Below are 17,886 nucleotides of genomic sequence, written 5' to 3'. Positions count from 1 at the left end.
ATTTTCGATACAGGCCTGTTGAATGTCTATTTAAACAAATTTTTTTTTTTTGGGGGGGGTCCCTTTATAGTGTGATTGCTATTATTCATTTTTAAAGCACATTCTTTCACAGTTCCATATTTTCATGAGATTCAGGGGGGATTTTTTGGAACCAATGTTTTTTCTCCATTAGAAGGAGATTTTTGTATTGGTTCTTTTTTCCCCCTTTAATTCATTAAGAAACCAATGATATTATCCTGCTCCATTTGCAGTTGAGGTGTACCAGGTGGTGGTACTTTTATTCATTATTGAATTTCCTCACTAGGAAGCTTTGAGGTTTCCTTTGTTAAATATTTTGGTATATCTCTATGGAAACTGTGAACATTAGCAGCTTAAGGTACAAGATTGAATTAATTTTTAGCATTGACATATTACCAGTTTGATTTCCCATTTAGTATTTTTGACATATTAAAATGTATACATTAAAAATAAAGAAAGAAAGTCTAAAGGACATGGAAGCAGCCCTCTTTCTGTGAACCATTTAGGGTCCCAACCCAGAGTTTGGGAACTGCTGTCTAAGAGTATCTGGTAAAAGTATCACCACTGCTACACACGCATGGCCATGAATGGAGCCAAGAATGATAAAACCTGCATCTCTATAGTCTCAGAGGGGCCATTCAGAATTACATCTGCTTACCCAACATTCTGTGGCCATTGTTTGAGTGGCAGTGTCATCAGTAGCCATTGTGACACATTCAACCTGTAACCATTGAGTCTGAAGAAACTATTCATCAAGACCCAACTAATCCTTGGGCAAAGGGAATCAATATGGCCATTCGTGAAAGACCACCAGTATCTCTCCCTCTATAGGATTCCAAGCTCTGCTTTTCTCCATGAAAATAATTTAGTTGGGTTTCAGGTTCCAGGTGAAAAGATGATTGAGGCCTATAGGCCCCTACTCAGCTTGCTAGTAGTACTGCTGTCCTCAAATGGGACTAGGGGATGTATGTTGTGTTTTTTCACAGCAGAATACAGGCTACGCATCTGCAGACAGTTTCTGCAGTACGTCGATGATCATTTATTTGAATGCCAGAATCTGTTCAAGGAGGAATTTCGTCCGTATAGCCACTTGGAAATTGGTGAGCTCAGTCTTTATCTTGGCTGAAAGGAATGGAGCAATGGTGTTCAAACACCAGAGGTGGCAGATGGCAAGCAGGTAAGGTTGCTAACTGGCTCCAGATTTTCAGAACAGGTTGATCTGGTCCTGGTTTTATTCCCACTGCATGCAGGGACTTGTAGTCTTACTTCAGGGGCGTAGCCAGACCTTGGCGGGAGGGGGGCCCAGAGCCCGAGGTGGGGTGCACAGTTTAGGCCACCTCCCCAAGCCGCTGACCCCCCCACCACTTTGGACCCCCACCCCCCACTGACCCCCCCCCCCCCGTCACCGCCGCCGCCAGGTACCTTTGCTGGTGGGGGTCCCCAGCCCCCGCGAACTGAAGTCTTCTTCAGTGCTGGTCGACTCCAGCGCCTTCACTGTTGATCTGTTTCTGACTCCTGACGTCCTCCGTGCACGTCCTGTATGTAGCCCCGGCAGGAAGTGCACGCAGGACATCAGGAGTAAGAAATAGATCATCAGCGATGGCACCAGAGTCGACCAGCGCTGAAGAAGACTTGGCTGGCGGAGGTTGGGGACCTCTGCCAGCAAAGGTACCTGGCAGAGGCGATGGGGGAGGGGTGGCAGCAGGGGGTCCGCGGCAGGGGGTCCAAAGCAGAGGGGGCCAGGGCTTAATCTTTGGGGGCTCATGCCCCCGTGGCCCCGCTTAGCTACACCCCTTACTTATCTTACTGCATGCAAGAGAGAAATCAGAATAAGTCTCTGCATGCAGTGGGGTAACATCAAGACTGATTGAACTTGAGCTGGAAACTGGAGCTAGATGGCAACCCTACAAATGGGCTTGTGGGAACACAGTGGCTGGAAATTTTGTGGGTTTTTTTTAACTTTATGCTTGAGTGTTCCTTGTTCCTTTCTTTCTTCATTTTTTCAGTCTCTAGTTGTTTTACTACTTGCATCTCCTTCTCTCCCTCTATCTCCCTATTTTTAGTTTCTGCCTTCCACCTCTTTTTAGGCCTTCTCTGTCACCAGCACTAAATGAAAAGGTAGATATAATAGGCATTGCAGAAACCTGGTGGAAGGAGGATAATGAATGGGACACTGTACCAGGGTGCAAATTATATCACAATGATAGGTGGATCATAAGAATATAAGCGTTGCTATACTGGGACAGACTGAAAGTCCATCAAGCCCAGTTCAGGTCATAAGTACCTGGTAAGATCCCAAAACAATAAAACAGATTTTATGCTGCTTATCCTAGAAATAAGCAGTGGATTTCCCCAAGCTTATCTTAATATTTTTTTTTATTTTTTAACATTTGTACCCTGTGCTTTCCCACTCATGGCAGGCTCAATGCGGCTTACATGGGGCAATGGAGGGTTAAGTGACTTGCCCAGAGTCACAAGGAGCTGCCTATACCTGAAGTGGGAATTGAACTCAGTTCCTCAGGACCAAAGTCCACCACCCTAACCACTAGGCCACTCCTAGCTTATGGACTTTTCTTTTAGGAAATTATCAAAACTTTATAAAACCCTGCTATGCCAACTGCTTTTACCACATTCTCTGACAATGAATTCCAGAGTTTATTTACACACTGACTGAAGAAATATTTTCTCTGATTTGTTTTAAATTTACTAGTTAATAGCTTCATTTCATGCCCCCTAGTCCTTGCATTTTTGGAAAGAGTAACAAGCAATTCATGTCTACCTGTTCCACTCCACTCAGTATTTTATAGATCTCTATCATATCTCCCCTCAGCGTCTCTTCTCCAAGCTGAAGAGCTCTAGCCCTTTTATTATTTTTGTCACCCTTCTCTGTACCTTTTCTAATTCCGCCATATCCTTTTTGAGATGCGGTGACCAGAATTAAGTTTGAGTTAATAACTGAAGTTGAACAGACTAAGGAAATCTACTCCATCAGCATTCAACTTTCAAAAGGTCAAATGATAAAATGAGGAAAATGTTTTTTAAAAAGCTAAAAGGAACAGCTGCACAAGTTACGAGTTTAAATCAGGTGTGAACATTTTGTAAATACCATTGGAATCCAGACCAAACATATTTCATGTTTTTAAAAAGGTGGAAGAAAGGTCAAACAGCCATCATGGTTAAAAGGGTGAGGTGAAAGAGGTTATTAGGGACATCTTTCAAAAAATGGAAAAAGGGTCTGAATGAAGACCAAAGGAAGAAGCATCATAAGCACTGGCAAACTAGACGCAGAGTCTTCATAATGAAGGCCAAAAGAGAACTATGAAATTAATCTTGCCACAGAAGCAAAATAAAAACTTTTTTTTCAGAAACATTAAATGTAGAAAGCCTGTGAAAGAGTCAGTTGGGCCATTAGATCATTAAGAGATAATAGGTGCACTCAGGAAGGACAAGGTCATAGCAGAGAATCTAAATTAATTCTTTGCTTCAGTGGGATGTGAGGGAGTTCCCCATGCCAGAAATAGTATTTAAAGGTGACAATACAGAGGAACTGAAACAAATCTCAGAATCTAGATGAATTCTTTGCTTCAGTTTTTATTGAGAGGGATGTGAGGGAGTTCCCATGCCAGAAATAGTATTTAAACGTGACAATACAGAGGAACTGAAACAAATCTCAGAGAACCTGCAAGATGTAATAAGCCAAATTGACAAGCTAAACAGCAGCAAATCACCTGTGCAGGGTGGTATATCCCAGAGTACTGAAAGAACTCAAAAATGAAATTGCAGATGCACTAATAGTAATCTGTACCTTATCATTAAAATTGTCCACAGAACATAAAGATTGAAAAGTGGCCAGTGTAACACTAATTATAAAAAAAAGGGTTACAGGGGTGATCCTGGAAACTACAGACTCAGTGAGCCTAACATCAGTGCTGGATAAAATATAGAGACTATTATAAAGAACAAAATTCTTACTGTACACCACCTTGAGTGAATTTCTTCAAAAAGGCAGTAAATAAATCCTAATAAATAAATAAATACAATTAGGGCTGCTTTTACAAAGCAGTGCTACAAATTAGTATTGCACTGAATGAGAAGAAGCCCATTCAGTTCCCATGGGCTTCTTCACATTCTGCACTTGCTAATTGGTAGTGCTGCTTTGTAAAAGGAACCCTTACTGAACACATAGATAAATATGGTTTAATGAGACAAAGTCAGCATGGATTTAGCCAAAGGAAGTATTGTTTTACCAATCTGCTACATTTTTTTATGACATGAATAAACATGTGGATAAAGAAGCCAGTTGATTTAAAATCCATAGGATAGAAGGTAATATCCTATTGAGAACTAGGAACTGGTTATAGATAGCAAACAGAGGATAGATTAAATGGACAATTACCTCAATGGAGGAAGGTGAATAGTGGAGTACCACAGACATCTGTAGTAGAACCAGTGCTCTTTAACATATTTATAAACTAGTAAAACAGGCCCATTTCTGACACAAATGCGCTAGCAAGGTTTTTCTCGGAGTGTGTATGTTTGAGAAAGAGTGTGTGTGTGTAAGAGAGAAAGTGTGGGATGGAGTATGTGTGTGAGTGAGAGAGAGACAGACAGACAGAGTGTGTGTGTGTTTGTGTCAGAGAGAGAGAGTGTGTGAGAGACAGAGTGTATGTGTGTGTGAAAGAAAGAGAGAGAGAGTGTATATGAGAGACAGAGAGTGAGTGAGTGAGTGTGTGTGTGTGTGTGGGGCTCCGAGTTCCATGACCCCCTCCTTCCCTCCCTCTCCTCCCCTCTGAGTTCCAGGCCCCCTTTCCGTCCGAGATGCAGACCCCTCTCCCTCCCTCCCTCTCCTCTCCTCCCTCCCTCTCTCTCATCCCCTCCGAGTTCTTGAACCCCCTTCCCTCCGAGTTCCATGCCCCCCTCCCTCTCCTCCCCAGCGTGTTCAATGCCCCCCTTTCCTCTGAGTGTGTATGCTTGAGAGAGATTGTGTGGGTGAGAGATGGAGTGTGTATGTGAGAGAGAATGAGTGAGAGTGAGAGAGAATGAGTGAGAGTGTGTTTGTGTGTGTGTTTGTGTCAGAGAGAGAGTGTGTGAGAGACAGAGTGTGTGTGTGAGTCTGTGTGAGAGAGAGTGTATGTGAGAGACAGAGAGTGAGTGTGTGTGTGTGTGTGTGTGTGAGAAAGTGAAGCCTTCAAGCCTTGAAGCATTCGTGCGCTCTGTAAGGCTCCATCTCCTCAATTGACGACACGTAGTTCTGGAACGTTGCAGGAATGCTTCAAGGCTTGAAGGCTTCACTTTCTCAGCTTCAGAATGTTGGAGGTGCATTTTATTATATAGGATAGGATGATGATCTGGAAAAGGGAACAATAAGTGAAATGATCATATTTGCAGATGACATAAAATTAATAAAAGTTGTTAAATTGCATGCAGACTGAGAAATTGCAAAAGAAACTGGGGAAACCGGAAGACTGGGCATCCAAATGGCAGTTGAAATTCAATGTGGACAAGTGTAAAGTGATGCACATAGGAAAGAATAATCCAAATTAGAGCTACACAATGTTAGGTTCTACTCTTCTGGAAAAAAGATCTGGGTGTCATTGTGAACAATACATTGAGATTATCTGCTTAGTGTATAGCAGCAATCAAAATAGCAAACAGAATGTTAGGAATAATTGGGAAAGGAACAGAGAATAAAACAAAGAATACCATAATGCCTTTGTATTGCTCCATGACACAACTGAACCTTGCAAATTCTATGCAATTCTGTTTGCCACATCTTAAAAAAAGATATAGCAGAATCAGAAAAGGTACAGAATGGCAACCAAAATAATTAAGGAAATGAAATGGCTCTTTTATGAGGAGGTTAAAGAGGTTAAGGCAGAGCAGGCTTGAGGCATAGGCCAGGTGTGACACTGGCTCAGACACCAAGTCTCAAGGGCACCAAAAGCCTGCCCCACCAGATCACCCTTCACAGCAGGGGGGGAGGGAGCAGGGAACTGTCTAGAAAAAAGCTGATACAGATGAGGGTGTGGGTTGGTTAAAAGAGAGCTGATCACAGGGAACTGACTAGAAGGGCTGATGGGGATCACGGGGAGGGAGCTCACAAGAAGAGAACTGATACGAATGGGCAGGTGCTTCCAAAGCAAAAATCGGTTTATGGCACCACAATCACTTGAACCAGCTCTGGGTTAGGGCTCTTCAGCTTGGAGAACAGATGGTTAAGGGGAGATATTATACAGGTCTATGGAATCCCAAGTGGAGTGGAATGGATAAACAGAAATCATTTGTTCACTCTTTGAAAAAGTACAAAGTGTCATGAGCAGGGGGAATCTGGCACGGTTTAGCTCTCGTTCTCTGTTTTTCTCCCCCTCAGACACAAGCAACAAGGAACAGTTCTTAGACATACACCAATGTGCTTTATTATAGTTCTCAAAATAAAAACACAGCCTTCGTTTTGGCAGATATATTCTCTCTGCAGTTGCTCAACCAAAGTTCTCAAATACCTGTGCAGTCCCCAGTTCTTCTCAGCACAGCCCTGGCTTTCAGAATTTAGCCGTGTGGGCTGAGCAGGCTCACCAACTTCTAGAGCCTTGGGCTCTCCTCAGCTTCCTGGTCCAGCATCATCTTCAGGATCCTCATTGCCCTGGGTTAGGAAACCTGTTAACTCCTGCTGGTTACCAGTATCCTCAACTTCTTAATCCAACCTTCACTCTGGGGTCCTCTTTGCCCCAGAGTGAGCTACCCAACCCCAAGTTGGGTAGCCACTTACTCCTGCTGGCTATTAGTGTTCACAGCTTTTTGGCCCAGCCTGTCCTTTTTGCCCCAGGTTGGGTATCCCATTTATTCCTGCTGACTATCTGTTGTGAGGGAGCTCCTTTCCCATCTGGAGCTCTTTCCACTGGTTTCTTTCTCTCTCTCTCCCTTCTGCCCCTTAGCTCTCTCCTTTCTACTGTGGGTGTCCCTTTGGGGTCCCTCCTTCCCTTGATTGGCAGACAGGAGTTTAGGGTAACTAGAAAACCTTCCCTTGGTTGGCAGATAGGAGTTTAGGGAAATTAGAAAACCTTCCCTTGGTTGGCAGATAGGAGTTTAGGGAAATTAGAAAACCTTTCTTTGTAGGCAGCTTCCTGTTTCCTAGAGAACACTAAAACCCCTGTCAATACTTGGGATTGTGCTCCAGGTTTTCTTCTTCTCCTGCTGCACTCTAAATCCCTCCTAAAGCTCCTTTATACAACTCCAAGTGGGAGAAGTGGAATGGTTGCCCTTTGCTCCTCTCAACACCACATAAAAGTAGGAGACATCTCTGAAGACATTCTTCTTCAACAAGGCCTACAATGAGAACCTACAGCCTCACTAAGTCACCTCACCAACCCACTCAATTATGAACGCTTACCTTCTACAACTACCCTAATCACTCTCTTCTTTCGTCTTTTTTCCCTTACACATTACTAACTGTACCTGATCTGATATCCTGAAATGACAATGTTAACAAATCTATGTAAGCAACATTGAACCTGCAAATAGGTGGGGGAATGTGGGATACAAATGCAATAAATAAAAAATAAGATTAAGTTAAAAAAATATATATATTTACAACAAATAGGAGAAAATATTTTTTTCACTCAACACATGATTAAGCTCTGGAACTCATTGCCAAAGGATGTGGTAAAGGCAGTTAATGCAGCTGTGTTTAGAAAAGGTTCCTGAAGACAAAGTCCATAAACTATTATTAAGGTAGATCAGTGGAAAGCCATTTCATGGAATTTTGCTACTTTTGGGATTCTGCAGGTACTTGTGGCCTACTTTGACCATTGTTAGAAACAGGATACAGGGCTAGATGGACCTTTGGTCTGAGCCAGTATGACAATGACTAGCTCTTCTATGTCATGCAGGGCCAGCCTAAGGCAGACCTATAGCTGTGCCCACCACCTTTAAGGAGCTGCTCAAGGCCTTCCCCCATGTCCAGCATTTCCCTTTCTAAGATCCAATATCCCCCCACCTCCCCTGTGGTGCAATGTTCCCTGTAAGCTGTACGGGAGTCCTCCACCTGCATTGCTACCAGTAGGAGATGGTGTTTCAATATGTTGTTTTCAAATACTGGGTCATACAGGGCATCTGGAGATCTGCAGAACTTGCCCGTCCCTCACTTTTGAAAATGTGATATTGAAATAGCAGTACCATTGGTAGAAACTGCAGGCAGAGGACTCTTGCACAACTTAGAAAGAACACTGATCCAGTGGCATTTCTAGACAGAAATATTTGGGGTGGCAATATGGGAGCAAGGTAGGTTTAAGATACCAGGGCCTTTTATGAATATAGAAACCCTCCAGCTTGTTTCAGCTACCTGGTAAAACTGCTCTAATAATTGATACCATCAATCAACAATTTCTTCTGTGTGGGAGTGAAATCTGGATTCCCTACAGGATTGGACAGAATCTCAATATAAACCCTGCACCTCTGTATCACAAATTCCATATTCCCCAACAATGGAGCTATCTCCTTACAACTCACCATACAAAAATATTTCAATTTGTGATTATCACCTTGTGAACAGAACACTACCAGATACTTTGATTAAATCATATGGATTTTTTGTTTTTGCAGTGACCATTCATGTGGAGACCACTAATCTTGAGCATTGGCGGGGGGGGGGGGGGGGGGGGGGGGGGGAGGAGTCAAGGACTTGCTTTCAAATAGGACCAGATTCTTTGCACAATAACACAAAACCCTGTGAGATGACTTCAAAACCAATATAGAAAATTTATCACACCATAACAGCTCTAACCAACCTATGAAAAGACAGTGCTCTAAATTTTACACTGGGCCCTAGACAGTGCTGTGGAGTAGGTTCACCAAACCTTTGACTCCAGTTCTGACTACAACTATACCTGTATATCTTTCTCCTGGATCTAAAATACTGGCTGTATTCAAAAAAGCCCACCTTTTTGGAGGCTGCTTTTAAGTCAAGTCACTTTGTTCAGTACTCACATCTGTTTTAATCATTCCCACCATAATTCCCTAATCCTTATTTGTCCTGTTTGCCTGTCCTGATTAGTTTGTAAGTTCTATCAAGCAGGGACTTTCTCAGATGTGTTTAGTGTACAGCACTGCGTATGTCTAGTAGTGCTATAGAAATGATAAGTCGTAGTAGTAATGTTTCTAATTGGGCTGGTCCTTGTGTTGGTCTTCTCCTAAATTCTTCTCCAGGTTTGCCTTTCCATTTCTTTTCTCTCCACGTGTTGTCTTCCTTTCCTTCTCTACATCTGCCTGCTGCTATTTCTTTTTATGTTTTTTTTATATCCACCCATTTGTTGGTGGGGAGTTGTTATAGACTCATTCTCTCCTTTTCTTACCCTCTTCTTAGTCTTCTTCTTTTCACCTTCAAAACCTCTTATCTACCACCCGGCTTTTTCATCTTCCTCCCATCCCTACTCCAGCACTCCCATTGCCCTTTCTTTTTCTCTCCTTCCCTAGTCTCCTATCTCCACCTCTCTATCTTTCACCCACTTCCTGGTTCCTCATTTCCATCCTCTGAACTCACCCTCTCAGCCCTCACCTACCCCCTACTGCCTCTCGTCCCTTCACCAGCCCCTTCTCCATCCATGTCTCTCCTTCCTTCCCTTGCTTCCAGGTCATCCTTCTGTCTCTTACCCTCTACCCCCATCTCCTATTGTCTCTCTTTTACCATCTTCTTAACACCTTACTCAACTCCCTCAGAGAGCTATCCCTTTCCTCTCATACCTATCCCCAGTACACCAATCCTTTTTCAGTGCCTCTCGTCTTCTCTCCAGTGTTCAAGGTCATTCACAATATGTCTTAACCTTTCCCCACATTTCCCTACCTTTCACTTATCCCCCTCACTCATTCTCCTATCAACAAATCCCACTCATACCTAGCAATTGCCAAGTCTTCACTATCTCCTCAAAATTTCCTCTTCATCTGTCCCATCCATAATTCTCTATTCTGCCCCCAACGCTTTCCCACTCAATCACCAAATCCCAGTTATCTTCTTCTTTGTTCCTCTACCCCCTTCCATGACTCCTATCCATGTTCTGCCCTGTTCTCCCATCCCCAAGTCTCACCTGTCTTCTGCTCTTTGCAGGGTTTCCTGTCCATTTGACTTTCCCTCTGCATCCTTATCTATCTGTCCAGCACCTCTCCTCTGTGTCCCCATCCCTCCCCTTATGACCCATATCCCTCCCTGTGTCCAGTTTCTCCTCCTTTTTTCCTTTTCTCCTGCACTCCGCACTCCAGCGCTAGCATCTTTCACTCTCTCTCTCCTGCCTCCCTCCCCACAGTCCAGCATCTCTCTCTCTCTCTCTCTCTCTCTCTCTCTCTGTCCCTTCCTCCATCTGTGTCATGTCCCCTACCTCAATGCAAATGATGTCCTCGGGCTGTGTGGGGTCCCGTCGACACGCACACTTGACTGGCATAGCTCTGAGCCATGTGTGTGTAGTTCTTCTCTGGCTACAGGCTCCTTGATTGCTTTGCTTCCATGCACCTGGGTCTGCTCTCTCTCTGCCTGGCTTCCAGGCTCCTTGATTGCTTTGCTTCCATGCACCTGGGTCTGCTCTCTCTCTGCCTGGCTTCCCTTGCTTCTCTCCTATTGGTCTTCCGGTTCCTCCTTCCCCTGCTCTTGTCCTATGGCTGTGCTCCTTCTCCCTGCCGGTCCCTTATGATGTCAGATGCCAGCACTTTATCAACTGAGCTCTTCCTGGACTCCATGCTTCGGTTACTACTTTGGTAGGTGTTACTTGCTCAGTAGTTTGCTTCTTCTCTGCTTTGTCCCTTGTTGCTGACTTTGCCTGTACCTGGATTACTCTCTTGACCTGCTGCCTGCCTATTGACTTTACCTGTGCCTAGATTACTCTCTTGCCTGCTGCTGCCTACTGAATTTGCCTGTACCTGGATTACTCTCTTGACCTGCTGCCTGTACCTGGATTACTCTCTTGACTTGCTGCCTGCCTGGCCGATACATTCACCACCCCGCTTCCAGCTCCGTCTCGTAAGTCCTGCAGGCCACACGCACCTAGGGGCTCAACCTCTGGGGAATGGCGGTCAGCGCAGGTGAAACCCGAGGTTGTCCAGCTGCCAAGCAGAACCTGGTCGGAGTACTGGGCTTGGTACAAGAACTCACAAGTTTGACAATCTGTGGGTTCAGAGTCTTGCCCAATCTCTCTCCTCCCTCCATCTGGTTTCTCTTTTTTCTCTCTGCTCACCTTAAACCATCCCAGCATATCTCTCTCTCTCTCTCTCCCTCCCTCAGAGGGTCCCACTGTCTCTGTTCTTCCCTATCCCCCTCATCTGATCTCTCTCTTTTCTACCTTTGTTTCCTTCCCCCACCCACAAGTGTAGCATCACTCTCTCTGTCTCCCCCCCCCCCCCCCCCAACGTGTGACCGGTATCTCTCTCCTTCCCTGGCAGTTCTTCAACCTTCCTATAGGTCACCGACTGCCTCAGCAATGAAGGCAACTTGCTGCTAGCTGACCCCAGAAGCCTTCCCTTTGCTGTGTCCTACTTACATAGAAATAAAAAGTTGTATCAAATGAGGTTTCTAGGGTTGCCTTCATTGCTGAGGCTGCCAGTGAGTGATTCATGGGAAGTTTGAAGGACTGCATGGGGGAGGAGGAAAGGGAGAGGGAGAGATGCCAGACCTCATGGTGGGGGGGGGGGGGGGGTGAGAAGAGGGTGAGGATGCTGGACAAGGAGTGAAGCATCCTTTCCCGAGTCTTTCTCCTGCCCAAACAACAAAGATAGTGAAACTGGTAAGGCAAGCCATATTTTGGCAGTGGCACTTGCCATCCCGTGCAACCCATAGCAAAAAATATGCCAGTATCACTCACTCCCACCTCTCCTCCTGTAGTGTCCAGCATCTCTTTCCTTCCCTACCTCCTTCCTCCCTTGGTATCCAAGATTGCTTTCCCTCCCTCCCTATCCCACAGTGTCCAGCATCTCTTTCCATCCCTACCTACCTTTCTTGAGGTGTTCATCATTTCCCCCTCCTGCCTCCTCCCCCAGCAAGGTATTCAGCAGCTTCTCTCTCTTCCCTACAATCCCCAAGGCACTACTGGCACTGATGCAGCAGATACGGTGTCTATGGAAGGTTCAACATGGCTAGTGTGGGGCCTTGAACATCTCTGCATGCTCAAGGCTTGCCAGGTCCCGCCCCCTCTGAACTGTTTTGAAGGTGGCGAGACCCAGCAGGCTTTGGGCATGTGCCAGGGGCGGACTGATCATTTGGGCAACTGGGCAGTGTCCAAGGGCCCAGAGGCTCTAGGAGACCCAGAGGCTCTGCTGGGATATCCGCCGCACACTACAGCCCTCTCCGGTCCTACCTTTAAAGGCGTGCCACTGGTGATCTAGTGGCCCCTGCCCGGCACCGCTGTACTTTAAAAATGGCAGCCGAGACTCCCTGCAGAAGTCTCATGAGACTGTCGAGCCCCGTGAGACTACCTCAGGAAGTCTCGGCCGCCATTTTGAAAACATGGCAGCGCTGGCAGGTGAGGGAATAGCAGCAGCACAGCAGGCAGGAAAGAGCATGCTCCTCCTCCCACCCACCCCACCCCCCCCCACACACACACAGACCACTAGAGCACCAGGGCCCTTCAGGTAGGACCAGGGCAGCGGGGACGTCGGCTGCGGCGGTAGCAGTGCGGCGGTAAGGGGGGTGTCGGGCAGCATCCGGGCAGGGCCCCAGACCACCCTCAATGCCCAGGGGCCCAGACCACTCAGTTCGCCCCTGGCATGTGCAGATAATAAAGACCCTGCACTGGCCCCAATGAATCTTCTTTGGATGCCATGACTGCTGCATCAGTGCCACTCCCCAAATTGTGCTGTTGTGGGTGGATGCCTAGTCCACCTCCTAGCAGATGGGCAAGTCCTGCTCTCATGCTGTTGTTCTCTTTCACTCCTCCTCTTTTTCTCCTACTATCTCTCATCCAATCTGTCTCTTCACTCTCCTGCTGGCGTTGTTTCCTTCTCTCCCTATTTGTCTGGGGGGGCATTTCCTCTCAGTCGTCCCCCCCTCCCAGCTGAATCATATCTTTGCTGGCAGGGATACTCAAGTTCCACCAGCCAACAAGATTAATTGCCTGAATCCCCACTCGTGCTGCCTGAGCAGCGAGGAAGCTGGCCAGGTGCTCCGGCCTCAGATGCTGGCACTTGCGCATGCTCAGTTCAATGCATGAAGTGAGCATGCAGGGAAGTACCAACATTGGCAGCTGGAGCACCCTGCCAACGTCCTGCTTCTCAAGTAGCATGAGCAGGGTCTCAGGCAGTGAATCTCTTCGGCCAATGAGGTTTGAGGCAGAGCATCCCTTTCAGCTAGGAATCCAGTGCCGTAGTTTTGGAGGGGGCCTGAACCTGAAGTAGGGGGGCAGGCCCCTGAGGTGTCCTCCCTCCCCCCATGACTACACCCCAACAGGCAGCAAAAATATGGGTTTCATTAAAATAATTAGATTTTGTTTTTCATTTGTCTTCCTCCAGGTGCTCGGGAGAAGGAAAGAGTAAAAAGGATCTTTACTAAGGCAATGCATAACATAGAGCGGAAAAGCACTAGAACAACCAGTAAGTCTTGGTGATCTGTGAACAAGATAGGATGGGCCAGTGAGGCCATACCCTCACCAACTTTTTCCCCATTACAGAATCAGCAGAAGGGCAGGGGCAGAAGTGGTTTGTCCGGCTGCCTCTGTATGAAGCATTATGTAGAGGCTTCACTGAAAGGAATGCGATTAAAGTCAAATGGTACATTATGGGGCTCATTTTCGAAAGAAAAAAGCATCTAAAAAGTGGCATAAAGCAGCATTTGGATGTTTTTCTCACAAAAATGTCCAAATCAGTATTTTTGAAACCTATTTTTCAGACGTTTTTCATCTGCAGTGCATCCAAATCTCAAGAGGGCATGTCGGGGGTGTGTTAAGGGTGGGATTTGGGCATTCCTAAGACCTGGATTTTTTTCAGCCATAATGGAACAAAACAAAACTGTCCAGGAATAAAACTAAGACTTTTGAGCTAGACCTGTTTTTACAATGAATAAGACACAAAAAGATGCCTTAACTGACCAAATGACACTGGAGGGAATCAGGGGTGATCCCCCAATACTCCCCCCAGTGGTCATTGACCCCTCCCCCCAAAACAAAATGTGAATAAAAATATGACATCATCCTCCAGATGTTAAAGTCATCTATTACAGCAGTATGAAGGTCCCTGGAATTGTATAGTGGTCGGTGCAGTGCACTATGGGGTGGGGGACTTGGGTCCCTATCTCCCTCTATTTGTTACACTTGTGGTGGAAACTGTGACCCCTCCCAAAGTCACCAAAACCCTACTGTACCCACATATATGTGCCCCCTTCACCCATATGGGCTATTGTAGTTGTGTAAAGTGGGGGTAGTGGGTTTTGGATGGCTCAGGAGACAGGATAAGGGAGCAAAGGTGAGATGTGTACCTGACATCATGTTTAGGAATTGTACAGAAGTGCCCTCTAGGGTGCCCCATTGCTCTCCTGGGATGTCTGGGAGACCAGTCTACTAAAAATTCTGGCTGCTCCTACAGTCCAATGGCATGAATCTCTACATTTTGCACTTATTAGGGTTTTTTTTTTTTTTTCCAAAAATGAACTAAAAAACAAAACGTCCAAAGCACAAAACATTGTTCGAAATAGTATTGTCGGCGGGAAAAAAAGATATTTTTCTTTTTCAAAAATTACCTTCTTTCCTATTCGGATTTTGGACGTTTTGTGTAAAACGTCCAAAGTCAGACTTAGACGTCATATCAAAACATCGACAGGTCAGTTTCTGGTCCTTTCTTGTCCTATTTGTAGTGTACTTCACTTATATTTTTACACTTTTTAAGCACCTCTTATCCTGACATCACCTTCTGGGGATGATATAGAAAGCTACCGTGAGCCTAACCGCAGGTTACCGTGGGCTGTACGTGCACATTAATGGCTGAGCAATGAAGAGAAGGGTTGAGCACAGGTTTTAATTTGAGCGGACGACATGACCACACACAGCATTAAAATGTATGGTAATGAGGCCATTATGTATTCTGCAGCAGTGCAGAGAAGGAACATTGGCTTTTGACGCAAAGACAGTGGGAAAACGTTTCTGCCAGGCCTAGGGCACTCTAGAAGGGTTAGTGGAGAGGATTTAGTGCCAGTTTTTTTAAAAGATTTAACTGCCACAAAGAAGTCATGGGAGCAGCACGGGCAAGTCAGGGGCATTCACAAAACATGCATGCAGTGTTACAGAATAGCCAGGATCTGCTCCCAATTTGCACACCAGGATTTACACCAGTTTTCAGCTCTCATAAGCCCTGATGCCCAAAGAATTTGGCACCCAAAGTTGAGTGCTCATTTTGAAATGCACTTTATAGAATAGCGTTGAGCGCCAAATTTTATCAGTGCTAAATTTTTGGCGCCATTTCTATTATCTGGTCCTTTATGTGCAAGTAGCTTTTGCCAGGCTTATATGTATACATGGAAAAAGTCACTGTGCGCTGAAACTTTCATTTTTGTTCTGACATGTGCACAACAAACCACACTTACTGAGAAACCTTTGTGTGTCCTTCCACCATCCCCCCACCCCCGATTACCATGCAATATCTGCAAACATAAAATTTGCATATACTTAGCTTTCTGCATGGTACAGTATTAAGCCATGTGCTCGGACATCCGCATGGCTTTCTGCATTGGCCCATTTTAAAATATTGCTGAATCAATTTTCAGTGATGGAAGCGATCACATTTTTAAAAAATGTCAACCAAAGAGTTTAAATAAATGTGCAGATTCAGCACTAAAATATGGATAGGCAGTGGTGCTAAATACATGTAGGATGTGGTCACAGCCAGCAGCTATCTGTATAATGTCGATATTCAAGGTAACAAAAAAAAGGAGGGAAAAACCTCACACAAACGTGAGCAGCTGAAGAAAGGAGTGAGGAATCCAAAGAGGATGTCAAAATATAAACGTCTTTATTATAAAAATCATAAAAACTACCTACGACCTGACATGGTCATGTTTTGACACAAAAGCCTACCTCAGGGGTCAAACAAATCTGTCTGGTTGTAGTAAAAACTGCTTGACTTAAAGATGATGTCAAGATCCCGGCTGTATAAAATGCTGTATCTTCCCAAATGAGAAACAGTGCCTCACCAGAAAACGCTTCCGATTAAAGCACATAGCACTATTCTATATAAAGCACCTAAAGTTAGTCACGCTATATAGAACAGTGCATAGGACCAGGGAATGCGCCTAAGTTTAGGCGTGGACATTTACACCACTGAAAATATGGTGTACGTACCCACACCTAAATGTAGGCGCGTTCCCCCAAATTTTTTTAACAATGCACATAAATTGAAGTAATGCCCCAACACGCCCACAATCCTCCCATGGCCACACCCCCTTTTTAGTTATGCACATTAGAATTTATGCACACCTCTTTTTAGAATATGCCTAAAAATAAGTGCATGTAAATTCCAATTATTGCCAATAATTGGTTGTTATCGGCCAATTATCATGACTAATTGGCTCATACCTCATTTGAGTAGTGTGTATAAACTGGCCATGCGCACAATTTAACGTGCACTACTCACTGTGCCTTATATAGAATCTGGCCCACAAGACTGAATTTTGTATATGGCATCGAAAATGTAGGCACATTAAAATAATGCACAAAGCGCTTTTCTATAAACCACATCTACAGTAAAGACATGGTTTATAGAATACTGCATAGGCTGGAGGAATATGCGTACATTTAGGCGTGGCCATTTATACCACTGAAAATCTGTTGTAAATACCTGCGCCAAAATGTAGTTGCATTCCCCCGAATTCTATAACAACGTGCGTAAATTTGAGTTATGCCCCTAACACGCCCACACGCCCCTGCCTCAGGTTGCCTAATGTTCAGGCCGCTCCTGCTGACACAGCAGTTAGGGAACAGCAGTGAGAAATTCAGGCAGATTTAACCTGTTGAATCTCTCATTATGTTAGATATGTATCACTGTGATGCCTGCATAAGAATCTCATAAAGATCCAGTTTTCAGCTGTACATACTGTCATCGTGCTTTTAACATGTATTAGAGTGACACCTGCATGGAGCTCTGAAGATCTGACCTTCAGCTGTGTTCCTGATTATATATATTAGGATTATATATATTAGTGTGATGTCTGCATAGGGATCACATAAATAACCCCTTTTCAGTTGTGCATGCTGTAATCACGCTTTAACATGTATTAGGGTTACATCTACATGAAGCTGTAAAGATCTGCTCTTCAGCTGTCCATGTTGTGTTTGTACTTTACAGGGTAAGGCACTTAGAAGATAAACAATACAATACAATACAATGAGTCTGTTGTATCCTACATAGTACCATGAGAGCTCCATGCGGCAATAAGAAACAAGTTGGGCATTCCCAGAGATTGTTAAATCAATTAATAAAAAAACAAATTATTCAATGAACTTCTTAAAAAGATATGTTTTAAGTGCTTTTCGAGCCTGACAGCCTGTCTGGAGGGCGCCCCATAAGTGAAGGATGGGGGCCCTCCTTTCCAGCAATTGAGAGGGAGGTTAGAAGGAAGGGTTAAGGCAAGGCCAAGAGTTAAGGATGTCAGCGGCTTGGCTTGCAATACGGCCTTTTGAAAGTAAGCCAGGCCACAGGCGAGCGGGATTGGAGAAGCACGACTTCGACTCCAGAGGGGGAGGATCGAGGGCAAGAGTACTTAAAGGAACGCCTCCAGAAAAGCAGAGCCTTTTCCTGCTCGTCAGAGACAACTTTCTTTCCCTCTCGACTTTAGATACCTAGGTTTAGGCTGCCTCGGGTGTGGCCTCTGTCACAGCGGGCGGGACCTGAGGCTCAGAGGGTTGAGTTGGATGG

At 45.0% G+C, this 17,886-nt stretch overlaps 1 protein-coding gene across 1 annotated transcript in view; it reads left to right on the top strand.

The window, feature by feature from the left end:
- Positions 1-913: 913 nt before the first annotated feature.
- The window catches only part of SPACA6 (sperm acrosome associated 6), a 47,625-nt gene continuing 30,652 nt past the window's right edge, over positions 914-17,886 (top strand). The window contains exons 1-2 of the mRNA XM_030213363.1: positions 914-1,118; positions 13,498-13,578. Of these exons, the coding sequence (XP_030069223.1) occupies positions 914-1,118; positions 13,498-13,578 (286 nt within the window). The remainder of the gene's footprint in view (positions 1,119-13,497; positions 13,579-17,886) is intronic.

Source organism: Microcaecilia unicolor, chromosome 8, assembly GCF_901765095.1.
Source record: "Microcaecilia unicolor chromosome 8, aMicUni1.1, whole genome shotgun sequence".
NCBI lineage: Eukaryota > Metazoa > Chordata > Amphibia > Gymnophiona > Siphonopidae > Microcaecilia > Microcaecilia unicolor.
This window is presented reverse-complemented; position numbering and strand designations above follow the sequence as displayed.